General features: G+C 44.5%; 1 protein-coding gene across 11 annotated transcripts in view; it reads right to left on the minus strand.

Annotated features, from left to right (window-relative positions):
* Nucleotides 1-19,517, minus strand: part of cep112 (centrosomal protein 112) — a 698,524-nt gene that overhangs the window by 537,204 nt on the left and 141,803 nt on the right. For all 11 annotated transcript variants that reach the window (XR_005457964.1, XR_005457967.1, XR_005457965.1 and 8 more), the window contains 2 exons: nt 13,606-13,653; nt 13,378-13,455 (listed from right to left, as the gene is read on the minus strand). Coding sequence is in view for 7 of the 11 variants with exons in the window: in XM_038777029.1 (XP_038632957.1) it covers nt 13,378-13,455; nt 13,606-13,653 (126 nt within the window). In the remaining 4 variants the exon portion in view is untranslated. The remainder of the gene's footprint in view (nt 1-13,377; nt 13,456-13,605; nt 13,654-19,517) is intronic.

Raw genomic sequence — 19,517 nt, forward strand, 5'->3', positions numbered from 1 at the left:
GCCTGTCCAAGTCCTTCTGCAGCCCGCCTGTTTCCTCAATACTACCTGTCACTCTACAGATCTTTGTATCATCGCAAACTTAGCAACAGTGCTTTCAGTTCCTTCTTCCAGATCATTAATGTATATTATGAAAAGTTATGGTCCCAGCACCGACCCCTGAGGCACACTACTAGTCACCGGCTGCCATCCTGAAAAAGACCCCTTTATCCCCATTCTCTGCCTTCTGCCAGTCAGCCAATCTTCTATCCATGCCAGGATCTTCCCCTTAACACCATGGGCTCTTATGCGGCACCTTGTCAAAGGCCTTCTGGAAATCTAAATAAATCACGTCCACTGGTTCTCCTTTGTCTATCTTCCTTGTTACTTTCTCAAAGAACTTTAACATATTTGTTCCCTGTGGAACACCACTAGTCACAACCTTCCATTCAGAAAAACACCCTTCAACTGCTGCCCTTTGCTTTCTGTGACCGAGCCAGTTCTGTATCCAACTTGCCACCTCATCTCTGATCCTGTGTGGCTTCACCTTTAGTACTAGTCTGCCATGAGGCACCTTGTCAAAGGCTTTACTGAAGTCCATGTAAATAACATCCACCTCCCTCCCCTCATCAATCACTTTTGTCACCTCCTCAAAAAACTTGTTCAAGTTCATGAGGCATGACCTCCCTTTCACAAAACCATGCTGTCTTTCGCTAATGAGTCCATTTGTTTCTAAATGGGTATAAATCCTGTCTCTGAGAATTCTTTCCAATAATTTACCTACTACCGACGTGAAGCTCACCGGCCTATAGTTTCCTGGATTATACCGGTAGCATTGTGGATAGCACAATCGCTTCACAGCTCCAGGGTCCCAGGTTCGATTCCGGCTTGGGTCACTGCCTGTACGGAGTCTGCACATCCTCCCCGTGTGTGCATGGGTTTCCTCCGGGTGCTCCGGTTTCCTCCCACAGTCCAAAGATGTACGGATTAGGTGGATTGGCCATGATAAATTGCCCTTAGTGTCCAAAATTGCCCTTAGTGTGGGGTTACTGAGTTATGGGGATAGGGTGGAGGTGTTGACCTTGGGTAGGGGGTAGGGTGTTCTTTCCAAGAGCCGGTGCAGACTTGATGGGCCGAATGGCCTCCTTCTGCACTGTAAATTCTATGTAAAAAAAAACATCGGTATCACATTAGCTATTCTCCAGTCCTCTGGGATCTCACCAGGAGCCAATGAGGATACAAAGGTGTCAGTTAAGGCCCCAGCAATTCCTCCCTAGCCTCCCTAAGTATTCTGGGGTAAATCCCATCCGTCCCAGGAGATTTATCTACCTTAAAGTCTTTTAAAACACCCAATACCTCCTCCTTTTCAATGTCAACATGACCCAGACTTACCACACACCTTACTCAAGAATCATCTTCCACAAAGTCCTTTTCTTTGGTGAACATTGATGCAAAGTACTCATTTAGTACCTCGTCCATTTCCTCTGGCTCAACACATAGATTCCCCCCACTGTCCTTAAGTGGTCCAATCCTTTCCCTGGCCACCCTCTTGCTTTTTACATACGAATAAAACGCTTTGGGATTCACCTTAATCCGATTTACCAAGGACTTTTCATGACCCCTCCTAATTTCCCGCCTAAGTACCTTCCTACTTTCTTTACATTCAAGGGTTTTGACTGTCCCCACCCTTCTAGACCGGACAAAAGCCTCCTTTTCTTTTTGACGAGGTTCACAATATCCCTCGTTATCCAAGGCTCCCTAAACTTCCCATACTTATCCTTCGTTCTCTCAGGAAAGTGACTTTCCGGGCTCATAATCAACTGTCGCTTGAAAGACTCCCACATGTCCGACGTTGATTTACCCTCCAACAGCTGCACCCAATCCAAATTCTTTGATTCCTGTCTAATGTTATCATAATTTGCCTTTCCCCACTTTAGCACATTAATGCGAGGGTTACCCTCATCCCTATCCAAAAGTGCCCTAAAATTTACGGAATTGTGGTCACTACTCCCAAAATGTTCTCCTACTGAAACGTCAACCACCTGTCCAGCTCATTTCCCAATACCAGATCCAGTACTGCCCCATCCCGAATTGGACTATCTACATATTGCATCAAGAAGCCTTCCTGGATACACCTTACAAACTCTGCCACATCCAAGCCCCTAGCTCTAAATGAGTCCCAGTCAATATAGGGGGAAGTTAAAATCCCCTACCACAACAACCCTGTTACTTTTGCACCTATCTCCACATACAGGCAGCATACTTTTTTTAAAAAAATATTTTTATTCGCCTCCTTTTTCACAATCTTTCTCCCAAGTTTACACCCACCATCAACAAACAATAATCAACAACAAATATATCAAACCCCATAACAATAACAACGATCCCATCCTCCCAACAACCCCCAAACATTAGCCCGCATGTTAACATAAACAAATGACAAAAAAGGAATCAGGGATTACCCATAGCCATCTTTAATATACACAGCCCCCCTCCCCCCCCACCCATCCCCCCAACTAATGCTTGATGTTATCCAGTTCTTGAAAGTCCATAATAAATAGTGCCCATGAATTGTAGAACTCCTCCGAGCTTCCCCTCAGTTCGAACTTAACCTTCTCAAGGGTCAAGTATTCCAACAGGTCCCCTCACCACACCAGGGCACAGGGTGGAGAGGCTGCTCTCCATCCCAGCAGGATCCGCCTTTGGGCGAACAACGAGGCGAAGGCTATAACATCTGCCTCCGCACCCGTTTCCAACCCTGGCTGGTCCGACACCCCGAATATGGCCTCCCAGGGACCCGGGTCTAGTTTCACACACACCACACTGGAAATTACCCTAAACACCTCCTTCCAGTACTCCCCTAGGGCACGATTGAGGCAACAGAAGAACAAGACATTTGTCGCCATAGCAGCATAAATAGGTTTTTCCCTTCCCTAAGCCCCCTTTAACCACTCTGTACTTAATGCCCCTGTATGCTGGGTACTGCCGATTCCACGTTCCCCCCCCACCCCCCGTTTTATTCACCCCCCCCCCCCCCCCCCCCCCCCGGTCGCTGGTCACAAACAGGTCTTCAAAAAGGTTGTATCATGGAAGCCTTCTTCCAGTTCCCTGTGGGCAAATTTTGTTTTCTCCAATTTCAAGATTTCCGCAAAGTCAGTTAGCCAGTCCGCAGTCTTGGGGGCGCTGATCTCCAGCTGATCAGGAGTCTCCAGCAGGCCATCAGAGAGGCAAAGGTTAGTGCATCTGCCCCTCTCCCCATAAAGAGTTCTGGCTGTTCCAACACCCCGAAGACCACCTCGAGCGGACATGGCTTCACTCTCACCCCCACAACCTGGTCATGGATTCAAAAAAGGAGGTCCAGTACAAGTTTGGGATAGGACCAGAACATGTGCGTATGGTTGGCCATGTCTCCACTGTTCACTTTTGTCCTCCACCTCCAGGAAGAGCCCGCTCATATGTGTCCTGGTTAAGTGTATCCTCTGCACTACCTTTAGCTGTGTTCGGCTGAACCCTGCACATGGGGAGGAATTTGTCGTATGCAGTGCTTCCATCCAGAGTCCTCCCCTGCCTCCATGTCCAGCTCCTCCTCACTTTTCACATGTCTGTCCAGCGGGGCCCTTACCACCTCTAACATTCGTCAGTACATGTCAGTTACTGCCCCCTAATTCGCCTGCTGCCAGCAGTCTGCCCAGTAGGGTGTCTGTGTCCGGGTAGCTTGGGGAATGCTGCGGTCTCCTTGCGGAGGAAGGTCCTCAGTTGTAGGTATCAGAGCTCACTGGTTTTCAGCTGTTGGGAGCTTTTCTGTTAGTTCCCCAGGGTCGCTACTCTACTGTACATACGGGTCTCTTACTGCCAGTGCCCCTTCGCACTGTCTCCACGTTTTGAAGGAGGCTTCTATTTTTGCCAGGATGAATTGCACAAAGATTAAAATAGTGCCTGAGCTTGTTCCACATCCTTAGCGTGGCCAGCATCACAAGGTTTCTCGGGTATTTGCCTGGGGGAAATGGAAATGAGGCCACGGCTAGGGAGGAATATCCCTATACAGGACGTCTCCTCCATCCGCACCAATTCCGCCTCCTGCTCTCTCACCCACTCCCGTAACCTTTCTGCATTTGTTGCCCAGTGCTCCTCCTTCTTTATAAGATGCTTTTGCAGATTCTGTTTTTCTTTCCTGCCCGCAAAAAACACCATAATTAATTATCTACTTTGGTGAAGGTGGCTTTGGGGAAGAAGATTGGGATCTGAATGGAAGAGGAATCTTGGCAGCAGGTTCATTTTTGTTATCTGCATTCTTTCTGCCAGAGAGAGCGGGAGTGAGGCCAATCTCCGCAGGTCTCCCTTTACCTCTTTGTCCAGTCATGGACGATCTGGATCCACAGATATTGGAACTTGGTTCGGACCAGTTTGAACGGCAGCGTTCCCACTCTGGTTCTTCCGCCTGGGGGTTTAGCGGGAAGATTTCGCTCTTGCGCACGTTAAGTTTGTAACCCGAGAAAGCTGCAAACTCACATTATCCTTCCCAAGCTGGCTAGGGGATTTGAGACAGAGGAACAGGACATCCGCATATAGTGAGACTCTGTGCTCTCTGTTTTCTCTTTGGATGCCTCTCCACTCCTTGATGACCTGAGAGTGATTGCCAATGGCTCGATTGCCAAAATGAACAGCAATGGGGACAATGGGCATCCCTGTCTCGTGCCTCTGTGTAGCTGGAAATATTCAGAGCTGGTGGTCCGTTGCTCACCATCGGAGCGTCGTACAGTAGCTTCACCCACGAGGTGAATCCTGCACCAATCCCAAACCGTAGCAGTACCTCCACGAGGTACCTCCATTTATCTCTGTCAAAGGCCTTCTCAGTGTCCAGGGAGATGGTCACTCCTGGTGTCTCCTCCCCGGCTGGGGTCATAATCACGTTCAGTAGGTGTCTGATGCTCGCTGTTAATTATCTGCCCCAGACAAACCTAGTCTGATCTTTCGCGATTACTTCTGGGAAGCAATTCTGCAGTCACCTCGCCAGAGCCTTTGCAGGACTTTGGCGTCAGTGTTCAGGAGTGAGATGGGTCCAGATGACCCGCACTCCATTGGGTCCTTGTATTTTTTAGCCATCAGTCATATCAAGGCATGTGCCGGCGAGGGTGACAGGGCCCCTCTTGACAGCGAACATCGCCCGCAGGTGTGGGGCCAATGTTGTCGCAAACTACTTATAGAAGTCCACTGGGAACACGTTTGGGTGCCTTCCCCAACTGCATGGAATTGATGCTCTCCATGACTTCCTCAGTCCTAGCAGTGCTTCCAGTCCCAGTTTGGTTAGCTCCCTCACAACTAGTATGTCCAGACGGTGAGAAACTGTTTCATCTTTGAGTTCCCCTCTGGGGGCTCAGAGGTGTACAATCTCCTGTAAAAGGTCACAAAGGCCTCGGTGATCATAGTTGCCACCATGACTAGCCTCCGTTCCATACCCGTGTTATTTCACTCGTGGCTGCCAGCTTTCTCAGCTGGTGTGCCAATCAGCAGATGGCTTTGTTTCCATGCTCATGAAAGGTCCCCCGTGCTGTTTTCCCCATGAAGAGCAGATTAAATTGTATTTTTAGTCTTTTCATGTTCCTAAGTACATTTGTCCTCCCTGCCACCCCGCCCTTAACATCCCCAAGTACATTTGTCCTCCCCCTTAGATTGTGTAAGCTCAAAGGAAAACAGAAAGACAAAGAAAGATAGAAAGCTTTTGATTGTCCCTTATTGTTTCTTTCCAAGTTAATTCTTTTGAACAAACTTGTTCGCTTCCTCCAGTGTGTTGTTGACGTGACCCATAGCCTCGCCTGGTAGAAAATGCCGAATCGCACTATACTTTTGAATAGCGCAGATTTGGCTCCATTAAACTCCACCCAGCATTTGGCCAAGTCGGCTGCAATGTCTTGATGACTGCAGATTGTGTGTCCTTCCCACCTAGATGACCCTGAGCTCCTCACCAATTAAGAACCCGCTCCTTGTCCTAATAATTATGCAGTTTCTCAATTACTGCCCGTTGTGGTTCTCCCGACTTGGGCTTTTGCCGGAGTGACCTGTGGGCCCAGTCCACCTCTGGGGGTTCAGCAAAGTCTTCCTCTCCGACCAGTTTCCCGAGCATCCTTGAGTGTATGGACACCACAGAACTGAGATCTACTACTGCAGAAAATATTGAATCAGTCACTACAGAATCGCCAGTACCAACAGAGACAGTGAGTTAGTTTCACAAGAAGCACCACCAACAAATGAACAGGAAGACACTTCGGTGATCTCAAACATTCAAATTCCTGAACGCTGGCTATTACTTAAACGAGATTGATGTCCGCCAATGAAACTGTCTTGCTGATGTATATATGTATAAATAACATGTTGATATAATGTGATGAACACTGTGTTGTTTCTGTTGTTTAAGTGTTGTCATGGGAGTGTCCCTTTAAGAAATGTTTTTGTCTTATCACATGGCTTCAGTGATGTCATTGTGGGTGGAACTGGGCTGTGGCTCTGAGGTTTTACTTTCACTTTGAGTTTTGGACTGGTTTGTGGCTCTGTGAGTTTTTACTTTCGTTTTCACATTTGGCTGCTGTAGATTCAGACAGAAGTATCTTGACCTGTCTCTCCATTTTCAATTTTAAAGAGTTATTCCAAGGAAGAATCCCAATGATTATCATTACCTGCTGTTTTGATAAAAAAGGGTTTTTTGGTTTATGGGATCTTGTTATTGAATTGGAACAGTTAAGGGGGAATTCATTAAGGGTTATACATAGATTACTGTAACTGTGTGGGGTATTTAAGTTTGTAGTTGGTACAAATTTTTGATGTGTGTGTTTACAGAAATGTTAACTAAGTTCTTCAAATAAAGCTTGTTTTTTTTAAATTAAAAGAGCCTAAGAAGTCTGTCGAATAACACTTGAAAGGCAGGCTCTTTTGCTCATCCTAGCCAAAATCAATAAATAGTTATAGGTCAGCTGAACTCCATGATATACTTTGGAGTTTTCTGAACACTGGCCCGTAACAGTGTTTAAAGAAAAGTCGTTGACATTAAACCAGTAAAGAGGAGGGGTGTTATGTGTTCAAGCAACACTATTGGCTGCTGAAATGTCACATAATACGCAGTGACATCAGCCAAGTGTTTTGCAGGCTTTTGGGGAGTTCACCATCTTACCCAGTAGAAGCAGAATCTCTTAACACCTCGCACTGTGCTTTTAGGAAATTAAAGCATGGCACCTCTACTTCTTTTTATCATTGCGGCAACAACAAATATAGAACAGTCACCCTTCTCCATTAAGCACCTGTTATATCAGAAATAAGCCAAACTAGCTTAACATATACCTACAGAAGCTACTTACCTCAGGCAGTAGTTCCAAGTAATGTTCACTAGTCCATATCTCACTATTACTATTTGCTAAAACTCAAGTAATCAGGGAGTGCAGCTAATTAAGGCTCTTCGGCTTCCATTCCAGTGTATTTGGAGTAACTCTGGGATCAAATCTGGGACATTCTATATATTTACTTATTTGGTGAGGCACCGTAGGTGACTTTATCTACATTATTTCATCTTTACTTTTTTCTTGCCTAATCTATCAATTCCTTTCTTATTTTATAATATAATTGAAACAATCTGCTTATCCGCTTCCAGTGCATCCTGCCATCCATTTTGGCATGGCCCATATCAGAGAGTTACTCTGACAGAGTAGTTACTCCAACTCATTGAGTGCATAGATCCCAATATTAGGTGAAGACAGGGTCAGCTGTGGTACCTCGCCTGATAAATAACCTGGCAACACTGTCAAAGGATCACACATCAATTCTGGTCAATTGAGCAAAACATCAGAGGATACTTGGTGCCAATATAACAATGATTAGAAAAAAGCAAAAGCAAATGATTAGAAAATGCCTCTTCAGGAGAAGGCGAGAGAAATTAACAAAGATAAAAAGTAAAAATAAATGAAAACAGTGCCAAATATTATTGTTGTAATGTTAGCTCCCATCTCAACGTGTGTTAAGTTGAAGACTTAAACATGTGTCTGCTTCTGGAAGGCTGGGAGAATTTCCTAGGACCTCCTGGCAATCTAAAGGTCAAAGCACACACCAACATATCCCACAGGTTGAGTAAAGTCAGACATTTCCCCCCAACAAAGGAAGGAAATTTAGTCACACAGACATCGCTTGCACATCTGCCAGCAGCATTTCATCAGTCTTGTTATTGTATATCGTCCAAGAATATATGAAAAGAGGATATAGAATAGATATAAATACTTTACATGGACACAAACCTAGTAACCTAGCTGCATATTAATATGTTTGAATCTACTTTTTGATAGTAGAATGCATTAAGGCTCAGGAAGCAGTGGTGACAGTGAAAGATCGCTGCCCAGATACTGGCTGCTAAGATGCAAGAACATGGCAACATTCAAGTTATCTGATGGATGACATCACATTTCTTTTGCAAAGGCTTATTCAAGGAATGTAACTGAAACACTTGTGGTGTGGTGTAGTAATCCAATACTGTCAGCTTGATTGTCTCCTTGGACCTCCTTCCCAAAATAGAAACAAAATGACCATCCTTTGTAATGCAAACCCACAACAAAATTCCATCTCAAAGTAAAGCTGTCAATGCCTCTTTCACTTTAACACACCTGTTTGAACATTTCCATCAGACTATTTATACTGTGCAATTAGAAGTTTATGGCCATCAATTTCATTTTAACTTTTCTGAGGGGGTAATTATTAACAAGTACTTCTAAATTATTGACGATTTAAGTCTGATTCCCTTTCTCAGTTATATGTGGCTCTATCATGGAGCAGTCACACAGCTTTTCAGAGACCAGCTCAAGACTCCACAATCATTCAAGCTTCCTTCTTTGTGGGTCAGCCAAAGCGCAGCAATGATTGTGTCACAGAGCTGTGTATTAGATTACACTAGAATGTTTGCCAAAGTAGATAAAAGTTGGGGTGTAAGTGGAAGGGTATACATCTGGAGGAACCATTCAGCTGAAATATTTATTCCAGTCTAATACCAAAACCCATGATCCATGATTTAGCTCTTAGAAATAATGTGCAGCAAATAAGCAATGTAGAGACTTGGAGAACGAGCAGCAAATTGCAAGAGGTGAATGTCAAAGAGAGGAGGCAGCATTTCATAGGTGTAGCCACCTGGGGTGGCCACTGCCCAACACAAAATGGAAGATTGCAAGGAATGCAGGGAAAATGGACATGTTGTAAAGCAAGCAGCTTGCAAAGCGACTGTATATTGGGACGGCTGCAGAAACCAGTTTGACTGTTGCAGAAACCAGACAGCACTGCGAAAAGAAACCAGTTAACATACTAATGAGGCGATACCGGGCGATCCCCAGATACAATGGAAACAAGTTAAACACAGATCGATACATTCAATGGAAGGCCAGACCCTTCGGCGCCAGAGAAGCCCAAAACAATAAGTCCCAAGAACCGCCCCAGCGACCGAGGAACTGCCCCATGATTGGGGGGTTCAAACATACGATTGGGAAGAGACCCAATCGATTCCAAGCAGGTAAAGGGGCGTGGATCTCCTGAGACCGATAAAAGGCAGGTCCCACACATGGTTCAGTCTCCTGCTCCAGCCTTCGGACGGCAGCCACCAACAAGTAAGTGCCTCCCAACGACCGCTACCAGAGATAGGCACTCCTGACCCCCTTTTTAATTGATACCAACCTGAAGTCTGCAGACCAGAGCAGAGCAAGAGGCCTTGTTCCCTGACCCAGCAGTTCTTTTGAGATAAGTATTAGTTATTTAGCGGTAGAAATAAGTTTAATCCTTTTAGCATGTGCATGGGTAGTTATTATAATTGTATTATAATAAACTCAGTTGTTCGGACTTACTAATTGGTGTACGGTTTTATTGCTTTGAACTTCACCTTGAAGCTTGTGGCGGTGTCTTAACGACACCTGGCGACTCCAGAGCTTAGAACAGAAACAGAGCCAAATTGAGTGTTCAGCACACTCACACAGAAGTCACAACATAGGTCATCATAGAGCCCAACAAAATTGAAGTCAATGGTTGGGTGGGGGGGGGGGTTGTTGGAATCGGTCAATGCAGTTCAGAATATCACTACTGCAGTTCCTCAGTGGAATACTCGCAATTACTTCATTAATGGCTTTCCTCCAACATATGTGGAGCTATTTACTCAATATTTGTTCAGCTCCACTCATAATTCCAATGATAACAGAGCGGCCAATGCTAGCCCACAGAAGGATCGAGTTAATATCAAGGTTTGGACTAATAGGCGAAGGGAACATTTGTGTCATCTAAGTGCCATATTATAACATTGCAGAAAGAGAAAGCCCAGTCAGTATGACTCAATTTTGAATGATACCACCATTGTTGAGTCTCCCACCATCAACATCTTGGGGATGGTGACTGATCAGAAGTTGAATTGAAATAGCCAAATCAACATCACAGCTATAAAAGCAGGTCAGAGGCTAGATATTTTGTGATGAGTGGTTCACCTCCTATCTCTTCCCCAATTTCTATACTACATGGCTCAATTAAGAAGTGTGTTGGAATTCTCAATAAGCAGCCTTGGTGGATGCAGACACAAAAGCACTGAAGAAAGATGAGACCATCCAAGATAAAGAAGTTAGTTTGAATAATGCACTTGGCGCTGAACTCAATAGCACCCCCTCCATAACAAGCAGATTATGATTGCAATATTTGCAATGTACAGTGTGCATTGCACCAACTCATCAAGATTACTTTGACAGGTTCTCCTTCTCCTAAGGCTGCCACCACAAAGAAAGACCAGAAGCAATGTCACGGGAACAGCAACACCTTGAAGTTCTAGTGAAGGTGGGGGTGTGAGAAGATAGAGCGGGTTAATTTCCATATCTGCAATAACTTTTCAAACAGTGAATACTGTCAAAATTACTACACCATACAAAAAACAAAATGCTATAGATAATGAAAATCTAAACTCAAAACAGAATCTGTGGAAACATTCAAATAAAAGAAAACTACTGTGGACGTTGGGAAATAAAATAAACGCAGAAAGTGCTGGAAACACTAGGCGGCAGAATTCTCAGTGTGGTGACCCCAATTGTTAAAAGTGAAAGTGACCTACCAGAGATCATTCTGCACCCTGCAGGTTCTGGTTGAAGACCACCATTAGAAGATCGCTGGCTACAAAGACTGCTACCTCAGCAGCAAAGAACCATCTCATACCTCTTAATCCTGTTATTTTTTACCCTTTTCCCCCCGCTCATTGTATTTTTTTGTCCTGTGTGTCCGGGTGGAGGGTGGGATGGGGTTTGGGAAAGTTAGGTTAGCACACCATTATTCCATTCTGACCATTATATATTCATCTTTTTCCTTGTTATAAATAAAGCTTTTTAATGTTTTACTTATAATCTGGTGGCTGTAGCACATTGGAGCGGTTAAGGGTTAAAGATCTCAGGAAAATACACAAATTATTGGTTAATTCACTTGTGTTGGAACTCCAGGGCTGTAATTTGACCGCACACTCGCCCAGGGTGTCGTAGCACATTGAACTGGAGAGAATTATATTGCTTGTATTTATATGAAAAACTCAAACCTATGAGCTTAACTTTTGAAATTTTTGATATTTTTTCACTTCACAATGTATTAATGCTGCGAAACATGTTCTAACCAATGCATAATTCTACATTTACCAAAAGCCATACACCGATCACAGGAGTCCTCAGATAATCATAAGCAGAACCTCTGGCTTCCCTACATAATGATGGCCACACTTTGAAAGTAATTCATGTCAAGTGCTTTGGAACATTGCTTTGGATAGGAGCAAAGAAACCCAAGCTTGTAGCGGTTGGTAGAAGGAAGTTACCTCTGCTTTTTTAATGTCTCGGAATTTTCTCTGCTGACCTGTTCCCAATTACCCCATCAGTTTAGGCTCTGGACATGCCTTTCATTATTCTCTACAGTTGAATCTGTCAGGACTCTCCCTCCAACCACTCTTACCTCAGTTTAAATGATCTTTTCACATGACTGATGATTGGCCGAATCTTAACTCAGTTATTCACCTGTTACAAGTTTGGCATTGTTGCTATAATCTGGTATATACAGTGCAAAATGACCTTTTTGTTTCCTTTTGGTCTTCCTGTATCTGCATTTTTGCTTGGTTTACTCCCAAAACACATTTGCAAGATTTTTCAAATTCTACATTTTATTCTTTAAAGCAGTCAGGTTCATCACAAGTATAGGCATTTGATTTTGTTCAAATCCATTTGGTTGGAAGCAGAGCACAGCAATTTTTTCGATGGCGGCACTGTAATTTATTAATTTAAAAACCTGACCGCAATTCAGAAAACATACACTGGTACATTGCTCTACATATTAAGTGTACAAATATTTGAATGCCTCAAATTCACACTGTGATGATCCCAATGGGTGCATTAGGTGAGGTTAACACAGCAATGGGAGGGAAACAGCAGCAACTCCAGGATGTACTGGCTCTTGATCAAAGGGAACAGGGTATGCTGATGGGAGGAGAGAGACCCACTTCTCATTTTATACATGCGTAGTGCACATATAGCATTTTTAATATAAACCTCTCATCCTTTATTGGAATTCCCTCCCAATTTTAGAATGAGCAAAAAGCAACAGCTCTATTGCATAACAAACAAAATATTGCACAATCTGTCCCCACATTACCTCCAGCTGCATTTTGAATACAATAGTTCCCTCACATTATAACATTCAGAACTAGCCTGAGAACTCCAGATTAATCACCTCATAGAAACAATCTCATCACGATCAGTTGGCAAGAACTTTACTTTTTCTGCATTTTTGCAGCAGTTGTCTGCACCCAACACATGGGGCTATGTCCCCACGCTGGCGTGGGAAAGGTGGCATTTTATGCCAGAAAATTGCCTCCGATTCCCTGTTTTGCTGGGGGCTAGCAGGAAGGCAACGTAGAGCACCCGGCTCTCGCTGTTGATACGGCGCAGAACACTCCTACTGTATTCAAACATATGCATGTAATCTTCACTTCCCTGGACTGTCTACTTCTATCCATTCTTCATGTGACGGTATTGACCTATGGCAGGTTTCAGTTGCATAGCTACCAACATGCAAACCCACTATTCTCCCCTTTGTAGTCCACGTTTTGTGCTCCTACCTGGGGTGGTGCAACTTTTCCGTTTTGCAGCTTGGAAAGGAACAGTCCTGACACTGCTGCCTCAATTTTCTGATCTGCAATTAACGTCTCCAGTCATTTCACTTACACATAGCACTTTAGGACTAGCAGAGATCTCCCGAGAATGTATGGTGGGAAAAACGGAGGTTGAATTTCATTCACAGGATTTTCCAAAGATTTTACTGTCGGACATCAAATGAAAAGGCTAAGTCTTTGAGGTAATGTAGGCATTATAGCAACACACATATTCCTACCTCTTTTTCATGCATTCGAACCAAAGTCTGCTCATTGCAGAATGTGCTAACATTTCCCAGATTTGCTTTTGGTAAAATCTATCGAAGAAAAAGGAAAACAAAATGTTCAGTGGCCAAAGGGAAAGAGTAGGAGAAAAGGTTTCAGGAACCTCAATTACATGATTCAAGGATCCAATATCAGTCTGTTCACTTTTCCTACCTATGATCATTTGGAAATATAACACCTACCGGAGACAGAGGTATTGGTTTCTCCCGTAAATATCTGGGGTTTTCAATCTGGAAAAACATAAACAAGAATCGTTATTGATCATGGGTTTCATTTTCCCTTTTAACTCTCCAACACAAACACACAATCAGGTGACTTCAAAGGACAAGGCACCTAAAAAGAAAAAACACTGAATACTTTCTTCACATTCAAATGTAGTAAACGATAATAAGGTGTTTCCAAGGTGTCATGTGAGAGTACCTTTAAGAAATGGGTGTTTATCAGTGGGCAGCACGGTAGCATGGTGGTTAGCGTAAATGCTTCACAGCTCCAGGGTCCCAGGTTCGATTCCCGGCTGGGTCACTGTCTGTGCGGAGTCTGCACGTCCTCCCCGTGTGTGCGTGGGTTTCCTCCGGGTGCTCCGGTTTCCTCCCACAGTCCAAAGATGTGCGGGTTAGGTGGATTGGCCATGCTAAATTGCCCGTAGTGTCCTGAAAAGTAAGGTTAAGGGGGGTTGTTGGGTTACGGGTATAGGATGGATACGTGGGTTTGAGTAGGGTGATCATTGCTCGGCACAACATCGAGGGCCGAAGGGCCTGTTCTGTGCTGTACTGTTCTATGTTCTATCAGTGATGTCAGAGTGTGGGTGGAGCTTGGTTGCCTGTCAGCTTTTTACTTTTGTTTTAGGCTGTTTGCTGCAGGGTGTATTTTAGTTCTGTTTTCAGTGTTGCAGCTGACGCCAGACAAAGCAGGTGTACTGTTGATCTCTGTGCCATGAAAAGACTATCTCTTGATCATTTGGTGAATTCAGAATTATAAATGTTTTCAGTGGTGAATGTAAACCTGATGTGCTTCTGTTAAAAGGTGTTTCTTTTGTCTTCTGGATGCTGTTTGGGAAGTTATTAAGGTTTAGTGTTGTACTCTTTGGAGGTTGTATTTGAATACATGGTTTCTAAGATGTTCACTGTATGTTTAAAAAGGTTAACTTGAGTTCATAGAATAAACATTGTTTTGCCTTAATAAAGTACTTTTCCATTTCTGCTATGCCACACCTGTAGAGTGGGCCGTGTGCTCCCCATACCACAATCTATTAAAAGTTGTGGGTCAGGTGAACTCCATGATACACTTTGGGGTTCTCTAAACCCTGGCCCACAACAAAGGTTTGGGATTTTAGAGCATGAAAGTGGACACAATTTGTGGTGTCGGTCCAGCAGACACACATTCAAGATCACCACAGCACATCTTTTAGTTCAACAGATGGGTCTTTGGGATTTTGCCATCCTCGGATGGCATTCTCTCTTGCCATCCGAGATGCCAAGAGAGAATATCAAACCAAGCTGGAGTCACAGACAGACTCTCGGCAGTTGTGGCAAGGACTAAACAACATAACGGGCTACAAAGCGAAGCCGAGCAGTATCTATGGCAGCAGCGCACCCCTCCCCAATGAACTCAATGCATTCTATGCTCGGTTCGAGCAGGTAACCAACAATTCGCTGTTGAGTGCCCCAGCAGCCCATAATTCACCCACACCCACCATCACAGCTTCCGAAGTCAGATCGGCCTTCCTGAAAGTGAAACCTTGGAAAGCGACGGGCCCGGACAGGATCCCTGGTCGTGCATTCAGAGCCTGCGTGGACCAGCTGGAAGAGGTATTCACAGACATCTTTAACCTGTCCCTACTCCACTCTGAGGTCCCCTCCTGCTTCAAGAAGACCACCATCATACCGGTACCAAAGAAGAACCAGGCAATGTTTTCAATGACTACCGTCTGGTGGCCCTGACTTCAGTCGTAATGAAGTGCTTCGAGAGGTTGATCATGAAGCGCATCACCTCCATACTCCCAGAACGCCTTGATCCACTGCAATTCGCATACCGTTTTGGGTTAGTCCTACACTATGTCAGGTCCTTGCTCACTGGATCATAGGGAAATTGTTCAGTGGCGGAGTGGAAAAATTAAGACAATATTCACACTTTTATTGGCTCTGCCAAAGATTCTGCCTGGAAATTAATACATGAACACTGGCTGAAGATAGCACCAAATGGTAATCTTTAGTGAGTTATGTGATAACAAATGCCTGAAGTATTTGTTTGACTATTTCTATGGAAGATAACTTTCAAATACTGACCACCAATTCTAACTATGAACTGTAAGCTATTCTCAGAAGGTGCAGCAAAACATAGTGCTTTGAATACACAGTGCTTCTGCATAAACCTGATTAAAATAAATATGGTTTACTACACTTTCTCAGAGAAGAATGCATGTCGATGAGAAAGCAGCTTGTGGAAATCTAACAATTCAGGTCTCCATGTTAAATGACAATAAAATGTTTCAGTTGCTCCTATTCCAACTGAATGCTACTGAACTAAACAGCGAATTGGTATCTTATCCCTATGTGGATTCTGATCTCCACTTCCCATTTTGTTTTCTGATTTCTTAGATCCTTTCATTTGAGCAGCCAATGCTGCTGAAATTGACTGGAGAAGTTGCCAAATTTGACACCAGGAGGAAGCCAAATCACAGAGTCATTAATTATCAACATTCTACTCATTGAATCATTTCAATCATGTGCACATTGATTAAGCTTCGTCATATCTTTAGGCGCAGAAACTACTCATATAATATAGAAGATTATTACAAGGTCCCAAGAGTTAAGAAGTGCATGATTGCTCCCGAAAATTATTGGGGACTGGCAAATAAGTGGATAAGAAGCAAAAATCCAATTTAATTTCCTTGTCACAATGAAATCTTGAATATGAAGAAATTTATGGGTTAACCAAAGACCGTAAATGAACGAACCTACATAAGTTACATATGATAGTCAGTTCATCACCCCTTAGTGTTAAAACAAGCTCTTGGCATCAACTGAAGCATGTTTTAATAATCCGTGGAATTGTTATAGAATCTGGATGATAATTTTGAGCTCCCTCCCAATCAAGAGAAAACACTTGAAGCCTCAGCTAGTTTTGAAGACTTTTAGCTTCATTAATAAGTAGCACATGAAAATGTTAAAGTATGAACAGATCTTCCACATTTCCCACAGTGGAACTGAGGTTGCAATGAGGAATTTGGGGATGTGGGAATGGAGAGGATTATACATGGCCACGGGAAGGGCTTGGGATGAAGTTTCAGATGAGCTCCCAGACAATGAAGAATTTTTGACTAGTTCCTGCAACGTAAATAAATCCCATCATCTATCAATGCTACATAAATGTATAACTTTGTGTAGTTAACTTATATACTTGCAAAATTCAGTGTTTCCATGTGTTAGCCACATGTGGCTAGCTGAGAATCCAGATGTGGAAAGTTTTATTTTTGATTAGTAAATAAAAGCTGAGTAACGGTCATTGGCCATGGGATTTCAATGAGATGCATTGGGCCAAATCTTTCAAGGAATGGAATGACCATCAGATTACCCCAATACTCCTCTTTTTAACACCAAGTTGGAGCTCTACTTTACTGGCCCAGACTTCCATAATAATAATAATAATCTTTATTGTCACAAGTAGGCTTACATTAACACTGCAATGAAGTTACTATGAAAAACCCCTAGTCGTCACACTCCAGCGGCCTGTTCGGGTACATAGAACATAGAACAGTACAGCACAGAACAGGCCCTTCGGCCCTCGATGTTGTGCCGAGCAATGATCACCCTACTCAAACCCACGTATCCACCCTATACCCGTAACCCAACAACCCCCCCCTTAACCTTACTTTTTAGGACACTACGGGCAATTTAGCATGGCCAATCCACCTAACCCGCACATCTTTGGACTGTGGGAGGAAACCGGAGCACCCGGAGGAAACCCACGCACACACGGGGAGGATGTGCAGACTCTGCACAGACAGTGACCCAGCCGGGAATCGAACCTGGGACCCTGGAGCTGTGAAGCATTTATGCTAACCACCATGCTACCGTGCTACTACGCGGAGGGAGAATTCAGAATGTCCAATTCACCTAACAGCACATCTTTTGGGACTTGTGAGAGGAAACTGGAGCACCCGGAGGAAACCCACGCAGACACGGGAGAACGTGCCGACTCCGCACAGACAGTGACCCAAGCTGGGAATCTGATGCTGTGAAGCATGAGTGCTAACCACTATTCTACCGTTCCGCCCAAACTGAGATCTTCAGAATTGTGAGGGATACTTGCCCCCTTTTTTATGGAACTAGCCGTATTTTGGTAAGTATTCATTCACTAACTCTAAAGACAATTGGGGAGGGGGTAGACTTGCCTTTGGGGGTGTTGTCGAAGGGTCGGGGGGGGGTGTTGTCGAAGGATCGGGGGGGTGTTGTCGAAGGGTTGGGGGTGTGTTATCGAAGGGTCGGGGGGGGGTGTTGTCGAAGGGTTGGGGGTGCGTTATCGAAGGGTCGAGGGGGTGTTGTCGAAGGGTCGGGGGGGTGTTGTCGAAGGGTCGGGGGGGTTGTCCTCAATGGGTCAAGGGGTGGGGGATGTTGTCGATCCATCGGGGGTGTGTTGTCGAAGGATAGGGGGGGTATTATCGAAGGGTCGGGGAGGATTGTTGTCGATGGGTCAGGGGGCGGGGGGTGTTGTCGATCCGTCAGGGGGTGTGTTGTCGAAGGGTCGGGGGGGGGGTGTAGTCGAAGGGTCGGGGGGTGTTGCCGAAGGGTCGGGGGAGTCGGGATATAGTTGGACAGTCCATGGGTTTTGGGGTGGTGTAAGGCAGGCACGGTCAAACTCGGGGGCGTGACCCGCGGGTGGGTCGCAGAGACGTCCTTCGCGGCGCTCCCAATCACGCAAATCTACGTGCAACAGCCGGCTGTTAATAACGTCTGCTGCAAGCGGACTTCAAAACGGCCGCGAACATGTAAAATAAATGCGGTCGCACTGTGTATGCATGCCAATGATCGGGCACGCATGCGCAGCATGGCTGTTTTTTTTTAATGGTCGCGTCTTTTTGTTTTATAAGTTCGTGGATTTTTTATTTTTTTATTTTATTCATTGAATTTTAATTTTTTTCATTTATATTATTCATTTTGAAGGCCCCCGGCTTCACCTTCATCCAACAGGTTCCATTGGAGGAGCGTGTACAAGGGCCAAAGGGACCCAAAACCATTTCCTCCATTTTTGTCAGCAGCAAACAAGGTAAAAGAAAATGGTGAGTCGCGCAGGTTGGCCGGCGTGGGTCGCAAAGGTCGGCTGGCATGGGGCACAAAGGTCGGCCGGGTTGGGTCCCGAAGGTTGGCCGATTGGTAAAAACGGGTCCCTGGAAAAAAAGTTTGAAGAACACTGGTGTAAGGGGAAGTCACAGGCTCGAAGAGGATGTGGGCGGAAAGTCGGAAGGTCCCAGGTAAATTTCGGGGTCAGGGCAAGAAGCTGGGACAGGGTTCAGGTGGGAAGCCGGGGGGGGGTTTCAGGTGAAGTTAGATGTGGGCATCGCTGGCTAGTCCACCATTTATTACCCGTGAGAATTGCCCGTGAGAAGGTTGAAATTTTGTGTTGGAAGGTAATTTCTACTTCTGTACAAGATTAAGAGTGCAAACAAGCAGCAAAAATTCAATAATTGATGCTCTAGCAAATGTTCAATTTGATCCCCAGGTTCCATAACTGAGTATAAGCCTTTGGAAAAAGATTTAATTCACTGACAAACTAAACCAAGTTTACAAATGTATTTCAACAATTTTTATGCTTGTTCTGAAGAATTTATCAAGTTAATTGCTCAGTTTTGCGATGCTTACTATCTTCAAATGTTTTGTACCAAGTAGCTTCTAGCCACAAAGTCCAAGACCCCAGAGTCACAATCAACAATACACCTTTCAACCCAGTTCAGAAATTCTGTTATCTTCGGTGCTTCCTTTTCAACAATGCCACAATGGATTAAATCACCCATCGCCTGGCAAAAGTAAACTCAATATTTGGCAGATTCACCCACAGGCTTTGGGGGAAGCATGGAGTTTGTCTCCAACCAAAGATC

The sequence above is a fragment of the Scyliorhinus canicula genome, chromosome 18 (genome assembly GCF_902713615.1).
Source record: "Scyliorhinus canicula chromosome 18, sScyCan1.1, whole genome shotgun sequence".
Lineage (NCBI taxonomy): Eukaryota > Metazoa > Chordata > Chondrichthyes > Carcharhiniformes > Scyliorhinidae > Scyliorhinus > Scyliorhinus canicula.